This window comes from Saccoglossus kowalevskii, chromosome 8 (genome assembly GCF_978046115.1).
Source record: "Saccoglossus kowalevskii chromosome 8, keSacKowa6.1, whole genome shotgun sequence".
Lineage (NCBI taxonomy): Eukaryota > Metazoa > Hemichordata > Enteropneusta > Harrimaniidae > Saccoglossus > Saccoglossus kowalevskii.
This window is the reverse complement of record NC_140648.1, coordinates 21,097,885-21,125,068: the sequence shown is the minus strand read 5'-3', so window position 1 is coordinate 21,125,068 and position 27,184 is coordinate 21,097,885. Positions and strand designations below refer to the sequence as shown.

At 33.5% G+C, this 27,184-nt stretch overlaps 1 protein-coding gene across 2 annotated transcripts; it reads right to left on the bottom strand.

Annotated features, from left to right (window-relative positions):
* Positions 1-647: 647 nt before the first annotated feature.
* On the bottom strand, positions 648-27,184 carry LOC102807331 (sodium-independent sulfate anion transporter-like). 2 transcript variants are annotated; one of them, XM_085502331.1, is made up of 17 exons: positions 26,870-27,184; positions 24,502-24,812; positions 18,303-18,519; positions 17,576-17,741; positions 15,670-15,724; positions 13,732-13,837; positions 12,967-13,136; positions 11,913-11,985; positions 11,465-11,515; positions 8,131-8,191; positions 7,514-7,710; positions 6,543-6,673; positions 5,544-5,729; positions 4,746-4,811; positions 4,549-4,636; positions 4,138-4,191; positions 648-2,286 (listed from the first exon to the last, which is right to left on the bottom strand). In XM_085502331.1, the coding sequence occupies exons 1-17, from the start codon at positions 26,958-26,960 to the stop codon at positions 2,180-2,182; spliced, it is 2,130 nt and encodes a 709-aa protein (XP_085358457.1). In that variant the 5' UTR covers positions 26,961-27,184; the 3' UTR covers positions 648-2,179. The 2 variants fall into 2 exon arrangements, with proteins under 2 accessions (XP_085358457.1, XP_006821318.1); XM_006821255.3 differs by lacking the exon at positions 4,138-4,191.

Genomic DNA, 27,184 nt, shown 5'->3' with positions numbered 1-27,184 from the left:
ACTTAATGAGGACACGATTTGTACACGTACATATGGGGGAGGCAAGTTTAGGGGTATAAAATGCAAGGCAAAAAATATCTAGTTTTTCTCGGTCGGAAATCACCTCTAAACACATTTAGGATGTATATTCAGGACACTTCTTGTACGAATGGCGGTGAAAGCTATACGTTACCGTGCGCGTATTAGTACAGTGCTCCTGTAAATCGCGCCCTCTAGCGGCACACGTTTGTGTGACGTCAAAATAACAAATGTTTGCAAGCAATGTCATTCAAATCGACATCTGTTTAAGTTGTGTAATCATTTTTCATTTAGTATATATGAAATATGTACAAAATAGCATTGACGAATGTCCACAGATCAAAACAATATTCAGACACCCCAGGGCACAGGAACAGTGTATCCAGATTCAACATAACGTGTATCGTGTTAAATTTCAATGTGCCTCCTGGGATTAAAGTATGCCTTTTTTGCAAGTCTTTTCTCAGAGCACAATAACCCGTACGCCCTCGCACCACAGACCTCAGTACGATTAATATGCTACACATTTCACGAGTTTTAAATATTGTAAATTCTAAATACACATTTTCAAATGGTCTCTATGAAATAACCCATCGGAAACCACACCAGATAAAATAAAATTCGTAACATCAGATTCAGAAATATATTTATTGATTCATTGCTGTAACCCACACTGAGTGTATACTACATTGTAAGTAGTTCTTTCATTCTAAAAATAACTGCAGCCTCTTTCTGTAAACACACGTAACGTAAAATCTTGGTTGTCTGAGGTAATATATACATTATACAAGCACTATACCGGCGTTGAATTTCACTTTCAAGGGTTTGGTCATGCAGTTGAACCTGTTCGTATTCCTAAATGTGTGCTCATGCGTTATTTACCTCTTCTGCATGTACACAATGCTCAGCACGCTCAATAAAGGAAAATCTTCTTATATTGTTAAAAATGTGCATTACATAGATATTACAAATGTACATATATTCGTATTTCATTCAATTGCACATTCTATTAGATGATCACATTTGATCACTCGTTGGAATGCCACGTAAAATTTGGCGATAATAAAAAGTGATATAAATTCTGTAAGATTTTTTTTAGCTGAATGTCTAATTAGCTCATGACAGACTAACCTTCCACGAGTAGATTAAGTAGATTTCGTTGATTTATGGTAAAACACACAATATATTCTTATATAGAATCCTATCAGAGTATTTCAAGCCACCATCAGCTTGGTGAATAATTTGTTAAATTCTCAATTTAATTTTACGCCTTCTTCCAATCTATAAACAAGATTGATTGTATGTCATGTCAAAATAATGAATTTCATTTTATTGTCGCCCATTTATATTTTTGTAAGTATTTTAGTTCTAATATATTCGTGGTCCTGAAAATCATGTTTGAAATTGAACTTATAAGATGTACACATGTCCTATCAGATAATGCATGTTTTGTGTCAGTATTCGTATTATCATGATGAATAATTTCCAGTTTCATACATTATACTTAATACCAGGCCAATGTTCTTTCAATTATATGAATATCGCTTATATATTGTAATCAAATACTGACATCATAAGGTTAAGAAATTAGGAAGATCTTGAACAAGGTTATTTCATTAAAATTTCGCGTAGGTAATGTCATGAAGGTCAAACGGGAATTACACAATCAATAATTCATTAAACCAATTACGTAAATGTGTGTTCATTACAGATACAAAAAAGCTGCCTTATAAAACACGTACGTGCCATATCTGATGCAGAAGTACTGTGCTAAGTTTCTTTTCCGCAAAGACTGAATTATAATATTGTTTAGACTTGTATATTATGAGCTATGCCAACTTTTCTCTCTTCTCACGACTTTATTACCAAACCTTAACAAGTTCTGTGCGTTTTAACTTGGGAAGTAAATGACGTCCTGTTGCTAAAGAACCAGAAACAAATAACAGACTACATGCTGATAAATTACAATTGCAGTTGAGAAGGTGTACTTGATATGATTCAACTGGACGGAAAGTCAATTGACAAACCTGAGTGCCACCACAGGATGAAGCACCTCATTACAAGTGCACCTGAATTAGATATTAGCGACTGTGCACACAACAATGTGCTCAAGTGAGAGGTGATTATTAAGCAATAGCAGGAGCAAGCTGTAGTCTAGAAATCACTTATTATCCGTCCCAGAATACGACTTCTGTTTGGTAGATGAATCAGAATTGACGTCTAACAGTCGTCGGTTTGGGTCGTGTTGGAGCTGTTCACCAAACTCATCTGTTGAAATAAAAAAATATCATCGAACATTAATAAAAGATTTCACGACGATCGTCAATACAGTCAAATCATTAATTACTCATTTGCTAAATCCGCTAATCTTCAACCAAACAAAACTATTTTTAATTCACTTTCGACTCATACTAATTATGGAACACATCAGATAAGTGAATTAAAAACACATAATTAAAGCTTTTAGCAGGATGAGTCATGCTGATTGTCACCTTATCCAATACACAAGCTTCGTACCAGATGTACTAGGCATGCCATATGCAATAATATATTAACCCAAGGACACCCATAGTTACGCACGTCATTTTCCAACAATTATCATATTAATCATATTTTGGAATATTAATCAAAATGCAAACGTTATTCACACTTGTCCCATGGTAATTTGTTTTAATTTGTACATAGATCTACTTTTTATAACAAGATTTAACCAAATTATGGTCGACGTACATGCAAATGCAGGTTCGTGAGCACCCAGAGCCCCTCAATAATAATTTTGCTTTTAAATGTTTAGACAATCTTAACATCATGCTTTACTGTTTCAAATTACCGAAGAGTGTATGGCTGTCCATACACCAAGAATTAAAAATATCAATATCAATTATTAAACACAATTTTTCACACCACATTACTTTGTGTTTCAGTGTAGGTAAAATTTAATTTCTGAGTGCTCACATAACTGCCTTACTGGTGATGAATATATTATGACATGCATTTACATAGAGCTTTCCTTTTCCCCCGCACCAAATGAATGTTTTGTAACAGTTCATTTTGAATAATTTATGAAATAAACTTTGCCTAAGATTCAACAATTGAATTATTCTAATCTTCACAATTCAGAAATGGTAATTCAAGTGTTTCACTACTATATTTCATCCAACACTTTGATTGAAAATTTGAAAACACACTGAGATTTTTTGAATACATAGTGTGAATAGTGTGAACATTCGAATGTATTGTTTACAACTCCCAGATTTGATTATATGTTATGCACAATCGAATGTATTGTGTACTTCTCTCAGATTTGATTATATTGTATGCACATTCGAATGTATTGTGTACTTCTCTCAGATTTAAATATAATGTGTGTAACTGTGAATAGTGTGCACATTCGAATGTATTGAGTACGAATCTAAGATTTGATTATATTGTGTGTATATTTGAATACATTGTGTACACCTCTCCGATTAAATTTTTCAATTTTGAATATTGAATAAAACAAGAGTAAGTAGTTTGTAATACAGCCCAGTGTTCTACATAGATTAAGAAGGAGACATAACCGGGACAGTCAAACACTTGAGATTTGCTTTCTAAAAAACGCACATGCTGTCATCACCTTGGATAATATCATGAACACGGTAATCCTTTGAGTTTACAAGGAGGATTTCACAAATTATGCACAAAGTCATAGCAGTGGCGCCATCAACATGCAGCAAAGTTATGCATAACAAGTGGTATCCTCATGAAATGTTACTATTATACATCTTGTAATTGCTTTGTGCATGAACCACATGACTGGATGGTAGAGGTGCAGATCTATAGCAGATCTTTTTTTTGCTTTACACATTGTATTAAAACACATCCACCATCTTAGAAGTATTGCATAATAATTCCATATTTGAAATTTGTATTTCCGAATAAGGTATGATGCTGAAACCTGGGTTCAACTTATGGAGATACACAATCAGATGTATAATAATAAATCATATTATTATGCTTGGTAACAACTATTACTGATAGATCTATATAAATAACACCACTACTCAATCTAGGAGTAATCTTTAAAGCACTGATCCCACCGCTGGATCACCATTTCATGCTGACTGACTTAGAACTCACTGTGACTAGGATCACTCTGCCAGTTATCTTCACTTATGATCAATGCACTGCCATCTAAGTAAACAGAATCTTTTATTCTAACAAACTATTTATATCAATAAAGTATTTTTCTTATCTCTACTGAAGTCAATAATGTTTTATCTCACAATCCCAACTACCTTGGGCAGGGTTTTATAACACAATAATCAACAAGGTGTTCCTATATTGAAAAAACAATGACTGTTGGGGTTAATATTTGTCACAACGTTCTGTATTTTTAAAACAATTGTTAGCATTAATTATTTTCATAATACCATAAGACGAAATGATGGACATGACTGCCACAAAAACAATTAATTTGAATTTGGTTTTTGACAAGAACCACAGTGACACATTGTACTTTATGAATGAAAATTATGAGTTCAAACTTACCTACTAATGCACTTACTGCATCATTTACATTACCATATGTTGTAAATCCTGAGATATCAGCCAACAAAAACACTTCGCGTATTGATTGCTATAAGTAAACAAGGTCAAAGGTTAATGTATTCATAAAGTTGCAACATTGTAATACAAACTGCAGTTCATAATAAGATTCTAATAGTCTGTATGTATGTGTATTGTACCTCCAAAGCTGCAAAGACTAGTTTAACTCCTGCATCTCTGTATTCGTATAATAATTCAGTCATACCCTATAAACATGGAAATATAGAATGAATAGAATGTCTACATATTGAGGCTAAAAATGGAGAAAGTGTTTCTGCTATATGGATTTGGCCCTCTCGTATGATGTCACTGATACTACAGCATAAAGCCATGGATAATTACGTATAGATTATTAGTGAATATGTCAAAATTTACGATTAGATCAGAAAACAAACACAACATTCAAAAACTTATGTCACACAGGAATTAAAATATGTAGTCCACCTAATACCTAATTAATTTTAATTTACATTTTGTGGAGTTTGTTTGAAATTAATATATGTGTGTTGTATGTTATCGATTCAAATCCGCTACGGTTTATGTTTTGTAGAACTTGTTTAATGCTTAAACATGAAGGTTTATCGTAAAATGACTACTTTTCACCTGGTTCAAATTTCACTAACTTAGCATTTCAGGCATATTCAGTGGGTTTTAAATTCACGGTTTTATCATTTAAATAATTGGTTCGATGCTCAATTTTACATATTCACTGCGTTTTAATTTAGCACATTTTCCAGTCAGCGAAATAAGCAAAATTAAAACCAAGTGAATAATTAACCCCTTTACAGTACATCTGAACTCCAAGATAACTGACCTTCGAACTCCCTAACCTAACCTAACCTTAATATCCTACTGATAGAGGGCGCTCTAACAAAATAGCATTATGGTAGCCTGTCGGTCTATAACAATAAATAACAATATGAACAATGTACACACACCTGTATTGTTGTATAATCTACCGTATCTACATGTGAACAATCTAAAATAACAGCTTTTGGTAAAGCACGTTCTATATCGTCCTCGTCTCCAAGACCATATTCAAGCACCGATGTTGTAATATGTTCCACAGCTGGAAAGTGAATTCCATGTCCAACTTTTATAACCAGTATTTCCCGGGAAACAACCTGTCAAAAATATAATCATAATGTTTTACATTTATCTTGCCATACAAAATACTTTTATTTTTTGACTTTACTATCCAGTACATAGGTTGACCTACTTTACCCATATATTACCCATGTTATTTTTTTTGTTAAACTTATGGTGAACTTTTTGTTTTTTATTTATTTTTCTACGAGTTGTGAGAGTAAATTCCAGACCAAAATATAAAAATTTGTGGGTTTATTAGGTGAAAAAGTGACAAATAATGTTGACTTTGGCTTTATAAAGGTAAAAAAGGTTATGGAAGAGATGAATCTTTCATGATAAGTCTGTCCAAATATTGATTGACACTGAAAAACAAACAAGGCAAGATATATTGTGCAGGTATAAATTATTACCTGCGTTTTATCTTTGTTTATTTTACTAATAAATGAATGAAAATTTAACCTTTTCACCATCAGTTCCTTCTTTTCATTACAAATTCACAAAATAGTCTGCACTTTCCTTCAGAATATCGGGACAAAAATAAGCAAATTTTTTGAGTAAAAACTGAAAATTAACTCAGATTTTGTCTGTTGACTCCAAAAATTAGGGTTCATTTCCAGAAATATTGAAGAATATACGAAAAAAGTGCAGAAAAAATTTGGGCAAGAAAGTCTGGTGGTGAAAAGAATAAGTATAGTATTTATAGTTTCCTACACAAACTAATGAATATCCTTACAACATAAAATCTTTCTACAATACATCTGTGGTATGGTCTGGCCAGTAATGAAATATTCAGTAACACTAACAGATAGTAGATATCACAAAATGAATACATTTGATTTGTAACAAACCTGTATTTTGGGTCTGGCTGTCTTGTAAAGTACTATCAACAAATCTAATGCAATACCGACAATGATTCCTATCTCGATACCGAGTAGCAGCGAAATTATAAATGTGGCAAAGAGCGGCAACAAGTCTAGTTCTGGAAAGAACAAATTTATCAAAATAATGTAACATTCAAAAATATAAGTATTTTTATTTGAGATGTAAGACGTCATGAATTTTTAGTCTATTTCAGACGTGCAACTCCTAATGCAAGTATGTAAGGTTTTGGAAAGAATTTGGCTCGCCAGTAAATATGAGAAAAATTTGAAAATTATTACAAATACTCAATTTTTGCTCATTAAACATTTCAATCAAATGAATGAAAAGAGACAATTTATTGTTAATGACAAGTCCATATCCAGGTTTAGTGACTGTTGACATTATTGACGTGATAGACAAGATACAAAGTGCAGCCATTTTATTTGTGTGAATCCTTCCATTATTCTACCCATGATGCATCTCTAGCATGAAAATGACAATCAACCATCTTGAATCAGATTCTAAAACAGATACAAATGTGTTACCGGGTACATAACATACCGGTATATCTAAAGTTTGAACATGACAAGTCCAGCCTTGTTACCAATATAGCTCTAAAAACAACATATGCCATCAGTCAGCCATTTTGAATCAAATCGAGGTGCAGAAATGCATGAGTTTGATAAATTTTTAGCACTAAAATGGCTGCCATCCACCTTGAATTGGATCATGAAACAAAAGCATGTTTGAAGAGAAACTAAAAATTTGAAGTTTCCATGGAAACAATTACTTTCTGATACAGTGTACACAAACCACATTATGCAGAATACATCATTGTTAAATGAACGAGTGTTTTCTATTAAAAAACAAAACAAATGAATAATCCAATACAATTTATGCATCGCGTCAATTTTTATTTTGAATAACAATTAATTAATAATAACTGAGAAAAACTTACTTTTAACTTTCCATAATTTTAAAACAATTTTGCAATCAACCATCTGTGCTACTGCTGTTATGATGACAGAGGCCAAGGCAGCCTGTGGAATGTACTGAAACTGTGGTGTAAGTAGACCTAATGCTAGTAATACTAAACTACCCGTAAATACACCACCCAGTGGAGTCTTTACACCACTCTGTGAGTTCACAGCAGTCCTGAAATACAAAACAATGTAACTGTTACTACCGTAAATACACCACTTATTGGTTTCCATACATGTATCATGTCAAAAAAAATCTCATCTCAAAGCTTGCATATAGCACCAAATTCCTAAGGCTTTTTGAAACTACCTTTGGATTATAGATGTCCCATACCCACCAGTGTCAATAAACAGTTAAGTTAATGTCAATCAAACAAATCTTTTGATCTTCTAATTTGAATGTATAGGAACCACACTTTCCGTGGATTCATGTTGCCATGGATTGAAAAAATTCTTATTCATTAAATAGCCTGGCTATTATTATTTAGATATTTTCGGAATGTAAGGTTTGTACCAGCAACTTTTGGCATGTATGATATATCCTCCTAAAAATTGTATAATTTTTGTCCAAAAATATATATCAAACAAAACTTACCTTGAAAAACTGCCTGTAACAGGATATGAGGAAATAAATGAACTGAACACATTAGCACCACCTGTTGGGAAATAACAGTGGAGGTCAGAGAGTGGAAACAAACAGTTTTAAATCTCTGTTATTGGATACATGTACTACTACAAAATATTACCCCCTATAGTGTTATGTCATGATGCCATACACTATATCTACTTTTATTACAGACACTTCAGATTATCTATTTACTAAGTGAATAAGTGGAAGCAATTGGGTATCCGATGACAAGCACACCAGACTAGTGAAAATGTAGAAAATTTAAGGCATACTGTACAAGCATTAACAGTTTAATTTGAAAAATGGAAAAAATACATTCAATTGAGGTTCATAATTTCATAAATAAATAGTTTTTTTTTTTGACTTTCAAATAACCATCACTGGAATAATTCAGCAATCTATAAGAAAACTCTATGTTAAATGTTAGTTGTGTTCATTTCATCATTAGAATATCAATACAAATGTTTTTTTTTTTTTAATATAATGTACATTTTCATTCTTTAAGCTGGACGAATATTCTGAACCACTAAGATAAATACCTGGAGTATACAATCATAGATTGGTATATTGCGGAAACATTTGAATTTACGATAATTTCAAACAGTTATTACCAAAATACATTTCGTAGTCGGCAAACATTCCATGTTTTGGCCTTCTAGGAGACTGTCAGTCAGTGATGTCATAGTCAATTGAGTTCAAGGAACAATCACAAGGTTTTTGCAAGATACATGCGATAAAATAGTAAACATATGGTGTGATTGGCGTAAAGGTTAGAGTTTATTTGTCTCTATTCAATGTTCGATTCACCTATGTTTCCGTTTCTGATTTACCCATGTGTTTGAAAACTCATAACTCAAAATTCATATCATATAAACTTGGGATTAATATGCACATCTAAAAATGCATCTGAATTGAATATTTTTGCAGTTTCAGAACTGCATCTCAGTTGTGCTTCAATGAATTTTGTTCTAATATGGGACCTTGATGCACTTCTTTTTGTTTTACAAATCTTATTCAAAATTGACTGGTGGACATTTATTTTTCAAAAATGCACAGTGCAGTCGTATAGTTCCCCAAATCTCTAATGATCAACCGCTTAACAAATAAATGTTTAAACATACATAGACAATAAATACATGAGGTGCTTTAACCAATAACAGCTTTGAGGATAGATGTTTGGGTAATTGCAGGTATTTCACCATGACCAAAATGGCTGCCATCAGGGCTTTAGATTAACAAGGTGGAAAGTGAATTGCCACCTTGTAGATCTACACCCCTGAAGAAGCCACTTTGGAAATAGTGAAACATCTTGCCATAGTTTCTGAATCTTTCATTGGATCCAACAATCTCCAGTGTTTGGTTTTAGATGAAAACAGCCTCAATCAATATTTACAGACAGTTATACTGTTGCATGTGATCAGCACCATAATTAAAAGACATAACGAGCAACTTACTATAATAACAAGTCATTGAAAATGACACAGTCCTCGTTAAGTTCTCTTTGTGCTCGTCATATTAAAGTGGAGGGGTTGTCGCGAGCGTGTCTTTGAAACTTGAGTTTCAAGTGGTGTATACAACAGATTGTTTACATGTATTTACATCAAAACAGGTGTTTTGTGTTATAGTAATATGGCTGAAATAAAAACAGCCGTTATTCAGCCATCTTTGATCTGATTATGAAACACACTGATATGTATGATGTATGTGCCAAATACGAATGAAAATGGTACATAAATTGTGGAAATATAGTAGTAAGACCAAAAAGTCAGATGGTTGTCAATCGGCCATCCTTGACCAGATTTTGAAACAAATTGTCATGGACATGCATCCTAACATGTATAAAGTACATGTATGTGCCAAATGTGAAAACTGACAGAGCACGTTCAAGATACTGCATAAAAAAACAAAAACAAGATGCCTGCCAGTCGACCATCTTTGATCCAATTGCGAAATAAGTCGTCATGGACATGTATCCTAACATGTATAATCTATGTACCAAGTTTGAATGACAACTGACAAAGCATGTCCAAAATACAACATTTTCAAAAAACAAGATGGTTGCCAGTCGGCCATTTTGAATCGAATCGCTAAGCCACTGCATGTGCATATGTCCCACATAAGGTACTAGGCACATGCAAAGAATGAACGGAATCGGTCCACAGGATTCTGAAATATGACGTTGGATAGACTGACACACGAACAGACGGACGGTCAGACGGACAGACTCAGGAACTCACGGACGGTCAGGGACATGTATCTTAACATGTATGATCTATGTACTAAATTTGAATGAAAACTGACAAAGCATGTCCAAAATACGACATTTTCAAAAAACAAGATGCCTGCCAGTCGACCATCTTTGATCCAATTGCGAAATAAGTCGTCATGGACATGTATCCTAACATGTATAATCTATGTACCAAGTTTGAATGACAACTGACAAAGCATGTCCAAAATACAACATTTTCAAAAAACAAGATGGTTGCCAGTCGGCCATTTTGAATCGAATCGCTAAGCCACTGCATGTGCATATGTCCCACATAAGGTACTAGGCACATGCAAAGAATGAACGGAATCGGTCCACAGGATTCTGAAATATGACGTTGGATAGACTGACGCACGAACAGACGGACGGTCAGACGGACAGACTCAGGAACTCACGGACGGTCAGGGACATGTATCTTAACATGTATGATCTATGTACTAAATTTGAATGAAAACTGACAAAGCATGTCCAAAATACGACATTTTCAAAAAACAAGATGGCTGCCAGTCGGCCATCTTTGATCCAATTGTGAAATAAATCATCATGGACATGTATACTAATATGTATAATCTATGTACCAAGTTTGAATGAAAACTGACAAAGCATGTCCAAAATACGACATTTTCAAAAAACAAGATGGCTGCCAGTCGGTCATCTTTGATCCAATTGTGAAATAAATCATCATGGACATGATACTAACATGTATAATCTATGTACCAAGTTTGAATGAAAACTGACAAAGCATGTCCAAAATACAACATTTTCAAAAAACAAGATGGCTGCCAGTCGGCCATTTTGAATCGAATCGCTAAACCACTGCATGTGCACATGTCCCACATAAAGTACTAGGCACATGCAAAGAATGAACGGAATCGGTCCCCGAGATTCTGAGATATGACTCCGGACGGACGCACGGACACACGGACGGATGGAGACTGAATTATAAGTCCCCGTTTTCGGACTTTGTCCGAACGGGGACTAATAAGAGATAACTAGCAAGTAACTAAAATACATAAAATACAACTAGCAACTTACCAAGTGCAATCAGTTCTTGATTTGAATCTATTTTATATTTGTTCTCTCGTGCTGTAAAAAGTAGCACAGACTGTGTCATTAGTATGCGGCAACAAGTGAAAACAACAATGTGTCAAACTATTTTCCTTCAATTAAATAATATTTAAAGCTGTTTTAAGAGTGTCTGGTGACATTTTCTCTTCTTTTTGGTGAAAATATACCATATTTGCTTTATGTCTTAAGCACAGCTCCAATAGGAGGGCACAAGAACCAAAAATTTACATTTTACTGTAGACTGAGACAGTGTGTGATTAAAATATGCCTTATTATAAGCAACTCTGTTATTTATGCAAAGTGTATGCACTACTACCGGTAATAGACCATGTACAGTATTTAAACCATTCGAGTGACAGTAGAAAGCATGGACATTCATAGCATCATGTGGGTGTATTTGTATACGTATACTTACCAAATGCCTTTCCTATGGCTATGCTTTCTAGGAATCCAATTAATGGTACTATTACAATACCAACATTCAACTCCTGTGAGGTTGAATAAGAGTAACTTAATATAGTGAAATTCAACTACACCTATTAATGTTGCATTTCCCTTTGTATTGGGGCAGAACTACATCACAAAACGCTCTATGCTGCTAAGATGTACACCAGCGTACCATGTATTTCTATGGCCACTGCACAAGCTGTTGTGGAACGCCGATGAAAGAGCCGATGAAAACAGCTAAAGCCAAGGAAACAGCAAAAATTCTACTTTGAAGTAAAAGCCTGAGCAACCTAACATATACAATTATTCCATAGTACAATTTTCGGCCTTTGTTTTCACCGTGATGTTTGCCAGGCAGTGAAAATACCAGGATGTATGCCCCAGGAGACATATGCAAAACACCTCCCACTGAATATTGTGATCACCAAGAAAACTGATAAAATCAGTTGCTATAGCAACAAATCCTGGAAATACTTGCCTGAACTATACAGAAACGCTGTTATTAATGATCACCAAATCAAACATAATTTATTGTCATAATTCCTCAAGGTCATTTGCATCAAGTTTGTTTAAATTATAGTTGCATCACATTTCTATATAGAATTACAATTTACTTTAAATTTGCAAGCCGTAAAATTGCTATCCTTATGGAATACTTTTAAATTTCCACCTAAGAGTAAATACGTACAAGTTCCTGGTTGGGTAGAAATTGCAATATGGGTATGTTTAGTTCCAATGCGCCTTGAGTTGCTCAAGCCAGGGAGTTTATATAGATGTTTTAAGGATTCACCTTTAACCCTTGACCTTTTACCCTTTGACATCAAAATCAAAATAAACCTGATTAATTTTGTTCATATTTTTTTGGGAATGTTCAGATTAATAACAGTAGAAAATTATGACTGTGTAGTCAAAAATTAGAGAAAAACGTATAAAATTGTGACATCAAAATTTTGGTCATAAATGCTTGTTATTAAGTGTTAATATCTATAAATAAAATGTTACTGAAAATTATTTCTACTCACTTTGACAATTTCGTTTGAGGTAATATTTTGACTTGGATCGTTGAAATCTGGAGGCTCGAAATGCGGCAAGCCTGCTGGTATCTCACCTACCAATGTGAATGGATGATGGCCTGAAGCATGTAGAGACCATGCAAACAGAGCGGCAGTTATCACGACCACTGCATTCCGTGCTGTGAAATAAATCAATACACAATGTAATTAAATGACCAGTTGAACTGGATCAATGGCAGAAACTGCAAAAACAGAAAAATGCCTTCTCTATTGGGTTATTGAGTTAATGTGAGTGAGTGAGTGAGTGAGTGAGTGAGTGAGTGAGTGAGTGAGTGAGTGAGTGAGTGAGTGAGGTGTGTGAGTAAGAGAGTGAGGTGTGTGAGTATAAAGAGAGTGAATGAGCGAGAGTGAGCGAGTTAATGAGGTGAGTGAGTGTGTAAGTGGAGCATGTGAGTGAGTGTGTGACTGTGCAGGTGAGTGTGTGAGTGTGTGAGTGAGTGAGTTTGTGAGTGTATGTGTGAATGAGTGAGTGAGTGAGTGAGTGAGTGAGTGAGTGAGTGAGTGAGTGAGTGAGTGAGTGAGTGAGTGAGTGAGTTTGTGAGTGTATGTGTGAGTGAGTGAGTGAGTGAGTGTGTGAGTGTATGTGTGAGTGTGTGAGTTTGTGAGTGTATGTGTGTGTGAGTGAGTGAGTGAGTGAGTATTTTATTAGACATCAATAATGAGAGAGCGAGTGAAAGTTTTTATTATTTTTATAAATTTATTTATTCACTGTACCTGTTCCTATCAACCATAGGACTTTCCACAATATTTTTTTGGCCAATGACAAGTCTTCATCTTCACATGAATCATGTTCCCATTTTGACACTTTGGTTTTTAAAATCTGTGGACAATCACATATATGAAGACAAAATTATTATTGCAAAGAAAATTAAAAAAGAAAGAAATTAAAATAGAAAATTTTTTTGAATGCATGTTTGCATTTATATTCAACAGTTATGATGAAATGAAAAACCACAAAATGCGTTTTTTAATTGAAACTGTCACAGATTTAAGAATTTTAGGAATACTTTTGTTTTTTTCTAAAAAAATCATGATCAGGCAAATCAGAGAATGTATAACATGTGTATAATAAAAATTCATTTTTTATTAACGTAAAATACTTTATTTTAGTGAGAACTATTTTTCGCTGGAAACACTTTTTGGATGTTTTGTATTGAATTTATTTTGCTTAATTTTTGTCGAGTTGAATGTTGAAAATTGAATTGAAAAAAAAAAGTTAAATGACAAAATGCGTTTGGTTTTGTTTGTCAAGCATTCTAGTTTTAACAGCTGGTGGTAGATTAACAAATTGGCTTTCCAAACAATTCTTTAAAAATGTGCTGGTCTGGTATTGCCACGTTAGATATTTTCAGGCTATGTATAATATGATCTTTAAAGGATTTACCGTAAATACAGTGATGTTATGCAAAGCATTATTTGGCACAAATTTTGACAAATATTTAGCAAAGCAACAAATTTCAGGTGCCAATACGAATCTACCAAGTTGATCAAGGTTAATATTTTACCACACAGAGAATTTAACATTTCAGGAATATGCCGTTTTTAGGAAGATATTTTAAGTACTGTGAAATACATTATTTTTCACTTTATTTTTATTTTACTAATTTTACACATTATTATGAAAACATGACAATTTTCGAACAGGACAATTACACATATGGGTTACAACAGTTAACAATTGCAGTGAAAGGGTCAAAGCTCAAACTTGACAGTTGCAGTGAATTCTATTTTTGATAGTATGATGTGAAACAGAAATATTCAAATGCATTAATTGTTATGATAATCAGCTAATTAATATGCATAAGTTCAAGATAAATAAAACATGATATGAAATCCAGTTGAATCTCCTATTGTTCTGTGTACATAGTGTAGTGATCTAGTTTAAATTCCCACCTGAATGAATTGTATGCATAAATTAAGAGCCTATATAAGTAATTGAATAAACTTGAACTGGTGTTCATTTGATATTCAGCCAACTGTGTGTACGTGTGTTTCCTTTATGCTTTGCCACCATGTGCCCGCTCCACGAGGATAGTACACATTGTGTAAAGGGGTTAATTATTCATTGGGTTTTAATTTTGCTTATTTCGCTGACTGGAAAATGCGCTATTTAAAATTAAAAGCCAGTGAATATTTAAAATTTAGCATAGAACACATTATCTAAATGATAAAACCGTGAATTTTGAAACCCACTGAATATGCCTGAAATGGTAAATCAGGGAAATTTAAACGCAGTGAAAATTAGTCATTTTACAGTACATGTATATGCGCATGGCACTGGACATTTAGGGATTCCTGTAAGACTTGTGTTAACATACACTCACCTGACTATGCCGATGAAAACTAAAAATAATTTGCACTTGAAATTTTTGGTAAAAAGAACATAGAAAACTTTCCCAAACATAATATAAATAATATAATTATTTTCACCTGCTCCCCACCTGAAAAGCTCAATATTGTACTTGCAAATATAGCATTTTGGGAGGAATCTATTTAAAGGCATTTTTCAGTATTCTGCAGTATTCTTCAGCATTTTATATATTTTATTGCAGTGTAAAATTGGATGGAAAATCTTTCACACTCTCCAAGAACATTAACATGTTGTGTATATTGCATGTAATACCCAAATAGTAATGAACATGTGTGTATTACCTTTAAAACAATGAGTATTACAAAACAGACAGCAGCCATCAGTAAATCCCATAGACTGTAAATAAATCAAAGCCCTGCCCTGTGATTACAGAAATAGCAGAATTCACAATAGTAACAACAAAAATATAAATTTTGTAAATCCTGTTACTTTATCTATTAAAACAAATTTGTTTATGTTTTGTTGCGTAAATTGAGTATGACTATAATAATATTTAAATTTCTTTATAAATGATCAGAAAAATCACACAACAGTAGCAAGAATGGGATACCATTACCAAATATGGAGATAATGCCAAATATGGAAGGGGCAATATCAAGTATGGGAAAACTATAGCCAAATATGGCGACAATTCTAAATATGGAATGAGCAATATCAAGTATGGAGAAATTATAGCCAAATATAGAGACAACTCTAAATATGAAATGAGCAAAATCATGTATGGGGAAATTATAACCAAATATGGAGACAACTCCAAATATGGTACATGTATGAGAAATATCATGTATGGGAAACCATAGCCAAATATGGAAACAACTCCAAATATGGTACGAGAAATATCATGTATGGGAAACCATAGCCAAATATGGAGACAACTTCAAATATGGTATGAGAAATATCATGTATGGGAAACCATAGCCAAATATGGAGACAACTCCAAATATGGTACGAGAAATATCATGTATAGGAAACCATAGCCAAATATGGAGACAACTCCAAATATGGTATGAGAAATATCATGTATGGGAAACCATAGCCAAATATGGAGAAAACTCCAAATATGGTATGAGAAATATCATGTATGGGAAACCATGGCCAAATATGGAGACAACTCCAAATATGGAATGAGCAATATTAAGTATGGGTAAATTATAGCCAAATATGGAGACAACTCCAAATATGGTATGAGAAATATCATGTATGGGAAACCATAGCCAAATATGGAGACAACTCCAAATATGGTATGAGAAATAATATGTATGGGAAACCATAGCCAAATATGGAGACAACTCCAAATATGGAATGAGCAATATTAAGTATGGGTAAATTATAGCCAAATATGGAGACAACTCCAAATATGGTACATGTATGAGAAATATCATGTATGGGAAACTATAGGCAAATATAGAGACAACTCCAAATATGGAATGAGCAATATTAAGTATGGGTAAATTATAGCCAAATATGGAGACAACTCCAAATATGGTACATGTATGAGAAATATCATGTATGGGAACTATAGGCAAATATAGAGACAACTCCAAATATGGTACGAGAAATATCGCGTATAGGAAACCATAGCCAAATATGGAGACAACTCCAAATATGGTATGAGAAATATCATGTATGGGAAACCATAGCCAAATATAGAGACAACTCCAAATATGGTATGAGAAATATCATGTATGGGAAACCATGGCCAAATATGGAGACAACTCCAAATATGGAATGAGCAATATTAAGTATGGGTAAATTATAGCCAAATATGGAGACAACTCCAAATATGGTATGAGAAATATCATGTATGGGAAACCATAGCCAAATATGGAGACAACTCCAAATATGGTATGAGAAATATCATGTATGGGAAACCATGGCCAAATATGGAGACAACTCCAAATATGGAATGAGCAATATTAAGTATGGGTAAATTATAGCCAAATATGGAGACAACTTCAAATATGGTACATGTATGAGAAATATTATGTATGGGAAACTATAGGCAAATTTAGAGACAACTCCAAATATGGAATGAGCAATATTAAGTATGGGTAAACTAAAGTCAAATATGGAGACAACTCCAAATATGGTATGAGAAATATGAAGTATACATGGAGATACTACTCGTAAATATAAACATGACAATATGGGAAATTTGATTTTTTAATTATTCTGAGCATATCTTACTTTGTATCTTTGATGTTTTTAATTATTCCTTCTACGTCACCAAGAAAATCATTTGCATGATACTTGATACCAAGTACATGCTTAATTTGACCTGTTCCTATGGTAACAGCAGCAGATGTAGTGAATCCATTGATGACTGGGTACGATATAAAATTGACAAGAAATCCTGAAGAGAGATGAAGAAACACTGATAGTATATTATCAAGTGGAATATGAGGTTATTATGAGGATACCTCAAAGTATGTATGAAGACAGTACAGCGGGAGTATCAACCAACATTTCTCTTATTTTCATGAACTTTTCTATTGTTGTTTTGATGATTTGAGAAAAAATGCATCAACATTTTGGATAAAATGTTGCATTTTATTATGTGAGTAGCGACTTTAGTGCTAAAAGAGTTACCATAATTAAGAGGTCCTGTGTAATGCTTTCCTTGGATTAGAAAATCGAACACCTGCATGACAATGTTGTGTTGGCATCTTTGGAAATAGTCCGACTGTGATGCATCGACATTTCAACGACAAGTATAAGATTGAATGGTGGCAGAGATATATTCATAAAAACAGAACTCGGTGTGAGAGATTGCAAATCACCCACATGTCTATAATAGAATGTTCATTCTGATTGTTCTTTTCGAGAATCTCTAACTCCCACATTTCAATGCTTTGAGAATCTGATGAACCTTCCTCACACACCTTTGCTCAAATAATCTCACCAGAGTACTTACCAAGTTGGAGAATTCCCATTGCTAGCTGTATACATCCGCATATAAAAGTCAAAATGACTGCATAGATTGGATTAATGAAACCAGTAGTTGGGTCCTCTTCGCCTCCAAATTGACCAACCATTAGTGACATTATAGCGGTAGGACCCAGAGTGATGTCCTTTGAAGTCCCCAGTAAACAGTAGACAAAACATCCCATGAAGGCAGAGTACAATCCATACTGGGAAGAAAATACAGTAAAAAAATAATTTTATGAATTCAATGATATAAAGCGTATTGACGAGCTATTGTGTTGTTGCATTGATCTATTTCAGAAATTTAATCTGATTGGTCCATCGGTCTGTAGGTATGTCTAATTTGATTGGTCCATCGGTCTGTAGGTATGTCTAATCTGATTGGTCCATCGGTCTGTAGTTATGTCTTATCTGATTGGTCCATAGGTATATAGGTATGTCTAATCTGATTGGTACATCGGTTTGTAGGTATGTCTACTCTGATTGGTCCATTGGTATGTAGGTATGTCTAATCTGATTGGTCTATTGATTGACCAGCATTGTATTATGAAAAAATTAAAATAAAAACATAATTTTGATGACACTAAAAATACAAATTTTTAAATCTTTGCTTGCAATTTTTGAAAAAAAATTTACCAGAATTTGTTTAAATTTTCTCGAGTTTTATAAAATACTGTAGAATACTTTTATTTTCGCTTGAAATTTATTTTCGCTATTTTTGCTGAATGGATGCTTCAGTGAAACTAAAATCCAGCGAATATACTTTTTTTCCTATACTTCACATTCAACTCATCAAAAATCAGTGAAAATAAATTCCAAACAAAACTAACACCCAAAAAGCCTTTTCAGCGAAAATAAATTCCAGCTTAAATAAAGTATTCGACAGTAAATATTATATATGTGTTTCTAATAAATCAAAATGATTTGTCAATTTAGCAAAATTTAAATTGTCTTGTGACAACGTACCTTCATTTAAAATATTAAAATCAGGTTATATACATTTAAAAAAAAAATTATTCGTCCCGATCACATACACTGACCTATTGAACTATCCGACATGTCATTGTGGTCAGCCAAATGTTTTGTATGACACAGTCAATTTGATGATTAATTAATGCAGCTGCATAATACTTAGTACGCCCAATTTGATTGGTCCACTGTCTAAATAGATCAGACACACAGACAAAGATGTGGTAAAAATCATCAAAGCTGTTACCTTTGTAACAAATAAGAATACCGCAATACTATACAATACAAAGTCAGCCAATCTGTTGCATTATACACGCCATTTGGCAGTACACATCTTTTTTTGTGATTTACTATCAAATTGACCCATATATCTTTAATGCAACATTAATGGTTTGAATCTTTTAACAATAAAAACACAACATTCCAAATGGAGAAAGATTAACACAGAATAACAATACATGATAAATAGATAATTTGTATATTTTAATTTCATTCATGTATGTACGCACATATATATACATGTATTTGTGCTAGGGGTTCTAAATTTGTATACTGTAATAAAAATACTTTATTTAATATTTTAGTTGGAATTGAAAAGACTTTTTGTGTGTTTTGTATGGAATTTATTTTCACTGATTTTTGGTGAGTGAAATGTAAAATATAGGGAAAAAGGTATTTTGACTCCTTCAGCGAAAATAGCGAAAATTAATAAATTCCAAGCGAAAATAAGTATTTTACAGTACCTAATATGTGACTGTAAAAATACATTGAGAATAAGTTTTGCTTGAAAAAAAATGAACATTAGAGTACTGGTTAAATATAATTTTTCGAAGTACTGTGTCTCTGAGATTTAATAGTAACCTGTGAGTCAGTAAAAAAAATACATGTATATATTTCACTAGACTACATAACCCTATTATTTAATTGTTAGTTTAGGAAATCGTATTTTGAAAGCTAATGGAATGATTAAAATGATAAATGACAATAAATAATTTTTCAAAGTACTGCGTCTCTGAGATTTAATAGTAACCTGTAAGTCAGTAAAAAAAATACATGTACTGTGGAATACTTTATTTTCGCTGGAATTAATTTTCATTGAAAAGGCTTTTTGGGCGTTTTGCTTGGAATTTATTTTCACTGATTTTTGATGAGTTTAATGTAAATATAGGAAAAAAGGTATATTCGCTGGATTTTATTTTCACGGAATCATGCCTTCAGCGAAAATAGCGAAAATAAATTCCAAGCAAAAATAAAGTATTCTACAGTATATATTTCACTAGACTACAAAACCCTATTATTTAATTGTTAGTTTAGGAAATCTTATTTTGAAAGCTAATAGAATGATTAAAATGATAGCTATCCAGTTCCATAAGGGATTTTTATGAGATTACATGTTTATGCAAGTTTGGTGCCCTTAACATTATTCGCCTTTGAATACAGACAGGTTTCATTTGGTTATATTTTACGTAACTTTTAAATTGTTATTAAGTCTCAAAATAATATTCATAATAGTTATATTTAATTGCAGAAAACTGGAAAACAATTGGATGTCTTGAAAAAACTTTGGTAATGAGATGTGACAAACAAATATTATTATTTCCAGTCCTTGCAATAATTTTTTAGGTTTTTGTGAAAATTTAATTTAACTTATAAAAAAGACAATTATAAAATAAAACAAACAAAAAAATTCCTTTTACTCGGTATGCAAATTTTGTTAATTCAAGCTACAGGTAATTCCAAAACCAAAAGATAATTAATATTTCAGTGAAATTTAAATAAAATTACAAAAGTGCTTTACAATATACCCCTAAAAATGATAACACAGTCACGAACAAACATGCTCTACAAGTCATGTGACTTCCCATTATAATAAAAACAAACATACGGTACCTGGTATACTATTTCAAACTCCTCTACTTACAAAAAGATGTTGCTGATGTAGACACTAATAGGTTTTTATTGGAATTTCTACTTTTACCAAACCAGAAGTATTCAGACCAACTGAAGAGCTGAAGGAGAACCTTTTATTTATTTATTTATTTAAATTTATTTATTTATTTATTTATTTAAATTTATTTATTTATTTATTTATTTATTTATTTGTGAAGCCATGGGTTCAAGGTTCAACATGAGAAAAAGTGACCCAATATGATTTTCAATAGTCATATGTGAAGACCCAAATGTGACAAAAAACGTAATGCCAGGTCTAGGATAAATCCAGAAAAATAAAAACAGTCGCATTGTCTTTTTTTCACTATTTTTTTTATAAAGATGCGCACCCAAGAACCTCAGTATCCTGTAAAACTTGTATTAAAAAAAAGTCTTCAAAATCGCCTGAGAAACAGAATCAACCGAACATTCCACACATTGAGTATTCATTAAAACTGATTGACAGGAAATTGTTTATAAAATACAGACTGAACTGGTACATGATACGTTAAAGGGGAACCGATACTATAAATAAGGGTCAAGATGGCCACCGTATTAGTATGCTAATCCGAACCAAGCAGCTAACATCGTGGCGGGAGCTCCGTGAAATATGCCATTTACGATGTTTGGAGATCAAGCTGTGATTCCAAATACATATCCACGGGGGCATGAATATGTACGCTAGCGATTACACTCGTCTGGTTGGGCTTTTGATGTATAAATGTTGTTATTTTCGGTCGAAACGTGCCGCGACCAGTGAAAATCACGAGTTTAAAATGGTGGCTAATGTATGCAAAATTCCTGTCAATCACAGTTTGAGTAAACGAAAATGTAAATCCCCTAGATGTTTATTCAATCTACAAAGCTTGTTGGTTTACAAACAGCATTATCATTACGTAATTTGTCTATGTCTAACCACCTCCATGGTCTAACCATCACTAACACTGGGACATGACGATGTAAGACAGTAAACAATTTCAATAACATTAGGTTACGGGCTGTAGGATATCCATTGCAATAAATTGAATGTAGAAGTAGAAATCATTCGCGTGGTTTTAACTTCGCGGTGAGTCCAAAAGCGCAAAAATCTCCTGTTGGAATGTAAAACACAATACCCAAGTCAAAACAACACTCACTCCTGACCCACAATCTTACGAATTTTACCGTAGTCATTGACGCCTATTCAAGAGTATGATGTTTATTGTGGTTAGCGTGAATGGGTTCACTTCGACAATGAGCTGTTATCACCGTAAAAATGTTAAATTAGTCTTCAAGTTTTGGATATCAACAAGACATTGGCCTGACTGCTTCATATGGTGTTACCCTTTGTTTTATTTTTCGTGAAATACTTCGACAGCTTAAAACCACGAAATAAGATGTTTCCACAGCACACACCACAGAGTACAAGAAGTAAATACGCCATGCTTGAAATGCATGAACAACCAGGCCTTAGCATAGGAAAATAAAACAGTTTTTGTTTCTGTATTTGACTGCAGGACGAAACCGCGCCCAGACAACACGTCACAGGCAGTTCCAATTCATATCTTTTACAATAGATCGTTTTCGTTTATGCGTCGCATATATGTCCAGAAAATTTAACCGAGTGTATGTGTGTATTTTTATTCTATTTTTGGATTCTTATTTATAATAAATACAACGCTGCAGATTGGTCGTTAAAATTGGGTCTATGGTAAAATTGCTTTGACAGAACGCTCTTCTCCCCCTCACTGTTCATTTGATTTTGACTGTAAAGTCAATCCGACTTTTACCCACCAGATCACAAGAACTCAAATCTCACACGAGATACAAGCCGTACCACCCATGTACATTTTGATTTTCCACACTAGTGTCGTAAACAGGTTACAAGATAAGCCCGTGATGTCGCAGTGACTTTTCTTTACTAATGATTATACAGTAAACTTTTTCATTGTCGTCTCTACCAATTAGTCAATATTATATGGAAATACACGTTCTGTTTACCGATTTGTGATGGAAATATGAAAACCGAAGTCCTTGACTTCGTGTTTTCATGCTTGTTATATTAGCAGTCTGGAGGAGTAGTATGTATACAGAATGTGCATAGGAAGTTTCGTTCTCAGGTTTACTGGTATACGAGATCAGTACCGTCAATAGACCGACGCAACGGAAACAGACAAATAAACTTTAGCAACAATCTGGTCGTGTGTATCCGGTGGACTCTGCCTTTTCTTGTTGGCCATAATCAACTTGAATTAGTTCCTTGTCATATTTTTCCGACGATGTATAAATTACCGAGCGCGCGATGTTTCAAATCATGGCACATGAAGATTGTTCTGTATTTGTTTGAAATTCAATTGCTATGTTATATCACAGTCCCTCTATCTATCTCTATAGAGGAACTGTGGTTATATTTAAACAAGCAAATTGTAATTCGTTCTGAGGATGTTTATATCAGTTGTTGTTTTGTGGGGTTAGCGTTAGGGGGGTTGGGAGATAAGCATTCATTTACTTAGTGGACAGAGGTGGAGTTAATTACCCATGAGCACTTGGTGCAATCCAAGGGATTGAGTGGTTCCCCTTTAAAGTACATTTTTTTTATTATTATTTCAAGAGCACTAACGCCCCTTTTAGGTCATGTAAGGTCAACACTCATGTGACAAAAATTCCATATGCACTAAAGAGTAAAGTACAATAAATATTTAGTTTTTCCTGTTAAAAATGAGGCAGGTCACTAATTGCATCAATTAGCAATTTTAATTATATTATTAAGTCATTGTTATGCATGAAAAATTACTTTATTTGACAATAAACCTGCAAGTGCTCATAAACGTTTTTTTAACGGTTAGGAAGTACCCCTCAAATAATACAGTACAAGACTGAAACTATCACAGAAATTAATTGAATTTACATTCATTCAGGTAGTCAATTTGAACTTGACTTAATTATGCATATAAAAAGTATAATTGTAGTCATGAATGAAATAATATATGATGATCTTAATTACTCCCTACTGTAAAGAAGCCATACTATGTAGACATTTGCAACAAGCTGTGCCAATGACTGACAATTTATATTACAAAAGGCTAAAATTACTAATAATTTATTATATGATATCTATAAAGTATGTTTTAATATTAGTATAATGTGTAGTCATATATGGGTTTGGTTTACGAAATGTATTCGGGCGTTCAGTATGTCATATCAGCAGTAGATAATGTACCAATCAAGAAAACTCAAATATTGATTCCGATTATAGATCAGATTGGGAAAGTTCAAGCATGAGAAAAATGAAAATAACTTTTGCTACTCACTTGCAAAGGCAGCTTAGCTACTGTCGCATAGGCCAAACCCTGTGGAATAACTGTTAAGCCAACAGTTAGTCCGGCAATAAAGTCATTGAGTAAATAGCTTGGTTTGTATTTTGGAAGCCATATCGTGATCGGTAATTTCTTCTTCCAGTTTTTCACAGTGCACGACTTTCGAAAAAAATCCCTGATTCCCTGCTTGACAGTCATAGCCGCGTTGGGACCATCCACGATATTGATACTCCCAACTACAGATGTGTCAGTGGATACTGGCATAAGGGGTTCAGTCTGACTCCCTAGAAGATCAGCCATTGCACCTGTGATTGACAGCATAACTTTGATTATCACATATGAGTTGACAGAACAGATTACATTACTACAAAGAAACATAACAATATACATACACATTTCAATGTTTTAGTTTTATTATTTCTAGGTATACAAAAATCATACTTGCTCAATACTGTATTTGTTCTATTTGAAGTACATACAATAACATAAATTTAAAATTGAAGCCGTGTAATAACCAGAACCATCAAAAACATGTAAATTATTTGACAATAATGCATGACAGTAATTTGAAAATGGAAAAAAAACAAAAAACAAGCTGCCTGTTGGCTGAGATAGCTCTGCTGTTAGCAATGCACATTTTAATTAAAGAACTGAAGACATCATTAGAAAATGAACAATATGTTAAGTATTAAAGCAATCAGACTGTTTTCAACAAGAACTTGAAAATATCACTTTTTACCAAAAATGACAAAAATATTCATCAAAATTAGAGAATTGTAGATATCATCACGAAATAAACAAATCTGAAAGAAGTCCACATGTGGTACCTATGTATGTAATATTAAAGCAATTGGACTTGCAGTTTTTAACAAGAAGTCAAAAAAATCACTTTTTACCAAAAATTACAAAAATATTCACCAAAATATAACAATTGAATGGTTATTTTGGAAAATTAAAATACTAGGTATAACCAGAACATGTACTTATTATTGTCCAATATGTACCATATATATATGTTTTTTCCATTGAAGATGTGCTTGTAATAGAGTAAATATGGTGCATGCTTGGGAAAATGACCAAGAGTATAAGTTTTCATGACTGAAAATATCAATTTATAAAAGTCAGTATACTTTAACACCACTGACTATGTTCTCAGGAATATTTCAAAGTTGTTTTTCTGCACTTACTGTAAAATTCAAACAAGTTTAGAACCATGGTAAAGCGCTGAAACGGAATGCCTTTAGAACACAGAACTAATCATAAATGTATCATTCAACAGCATGTGTGTGATATTTAAAAAGATGAACACTCTTGTCAGTAGATTTGATGTACACTAGTTTACATCATGTTTTTAGAATTCCAGGGAAAGTTCAAATCAACTGCTACAAAAGTTTACTCTGATCCATGAAATTCAGTTACACAGTACAGTGCATTATAATCAGGACACCGGACAGGACATACTAAAGCGCACAAAGTTGAAATTTTTTTTTTATTTTTTTTTTTATTTTTTTTATAATATATCATTTTAGATCCTTGACTATATATCTTTAAATGAGTGAGTTACAGCAGCGGAAAAAAAGATTTGTATGAGGAGTTATCGAACCCCCAATGAACATAACAAGGAACTTCTATATTGGCGATATCAAATGATCTAACATTCTGAAAATGATTTGCTACATTTTGTGACAATCTCACTTCCTCTGATGCCAGGTACCCACTATGGTTAAGTTGTTGTCTGTTTTCAAATTGCAACTATGTTGTGACTATACTAAGGAAGTTGTAAATTATTCGTACGAATCTTATTATTAATATTCAGCGATAACGTGCCACAATAGATCGTGTTAATTTATAAATGTGGGCGTTTCCCGTCCCAGCGATATCACACGAGACACGTCACACATGGGAGGGAAGAGTCTCTTTTCGATTATAAATTCGTACGAATAAAAACAGTTTAAGTATGTCCACTGGACAAATCCGTTTATAAAGGGAATGATCTACATGTGACACGTTGTGCCACTCATCATCACCAAGGCAATTATTGAAGTACCTGATGCACGCAGTCCGCTGATTAATCTGACAACGGTGCAAGGCTTGTGTACATACAGTGTTATGTACCGGTTAACGGTACTACAAACGGCGTTGTATTCAACAGTTACATTTAGCGTGTTCCACTAAAATGTCGAATTTAAGATTGTGAGACAATGGGATCAGTGACATGTTCTACTCGTATAAACAAGAAATCATTGACCGCCGGTCGTAGTCGGAATAAAACATACCCATGTACCGGAAGCGTACACACATGCAGTCACATGAAATATCGCGAGTACATTGTTATTTTATTTTATCGACTCAGTCGACTTACCTTCGTTGAATGTCACCGATTGGAGCACAAAATATGAGTTTGATTGAAGGGAGCGTTGTTGGTAAAAACTGATGTCATACCCATGTCCCATTCATATTTCAAATCTTAGTACAAAGGCGACTCTGTGAACAATAGAGTGATCCTGTGATCAGCTGCTATGACTGGCATCATGTGATCTTTTCGCGCCGACCGCCAGTCAACCATGGCCAATCAACGCATTTAGTAGTATTTAGTAATTCCTACGAAGTAAATGCAGTTTGGTGCCCTTGGTTCAATACGTTATCGTGGTGGTTAATAAGTAGCATTCTGTGCGGC

What these genes read in the sequence shown, in the direction of transcription:
- LOC102807331 (XM_085502331.1), bottom strand. Translation starts at nt 26,960, where the DNA reads ATGGGACATGGGTATGACATCAGTTTTTACCAACAACGCTCCCTTCAA. An exon ending in TAGTCTTTGCAGCTTTGGAG is followed by an intron (nt 4,637 to 4,745) that starts GTACAATACACA and finishes GTTTACTTATAG; the next exon opens with CAATCAATACGCGAAGTGTT. An exon ending in GCAGAGTGATCCTAGTCACA is followed by an intron (nt 2,287 to 4,137) that starts GTGAGTTCTAAG and finishes TTATTTCAACAG; the next exon opens with ATGAGTTTGGTGAACAGCTC.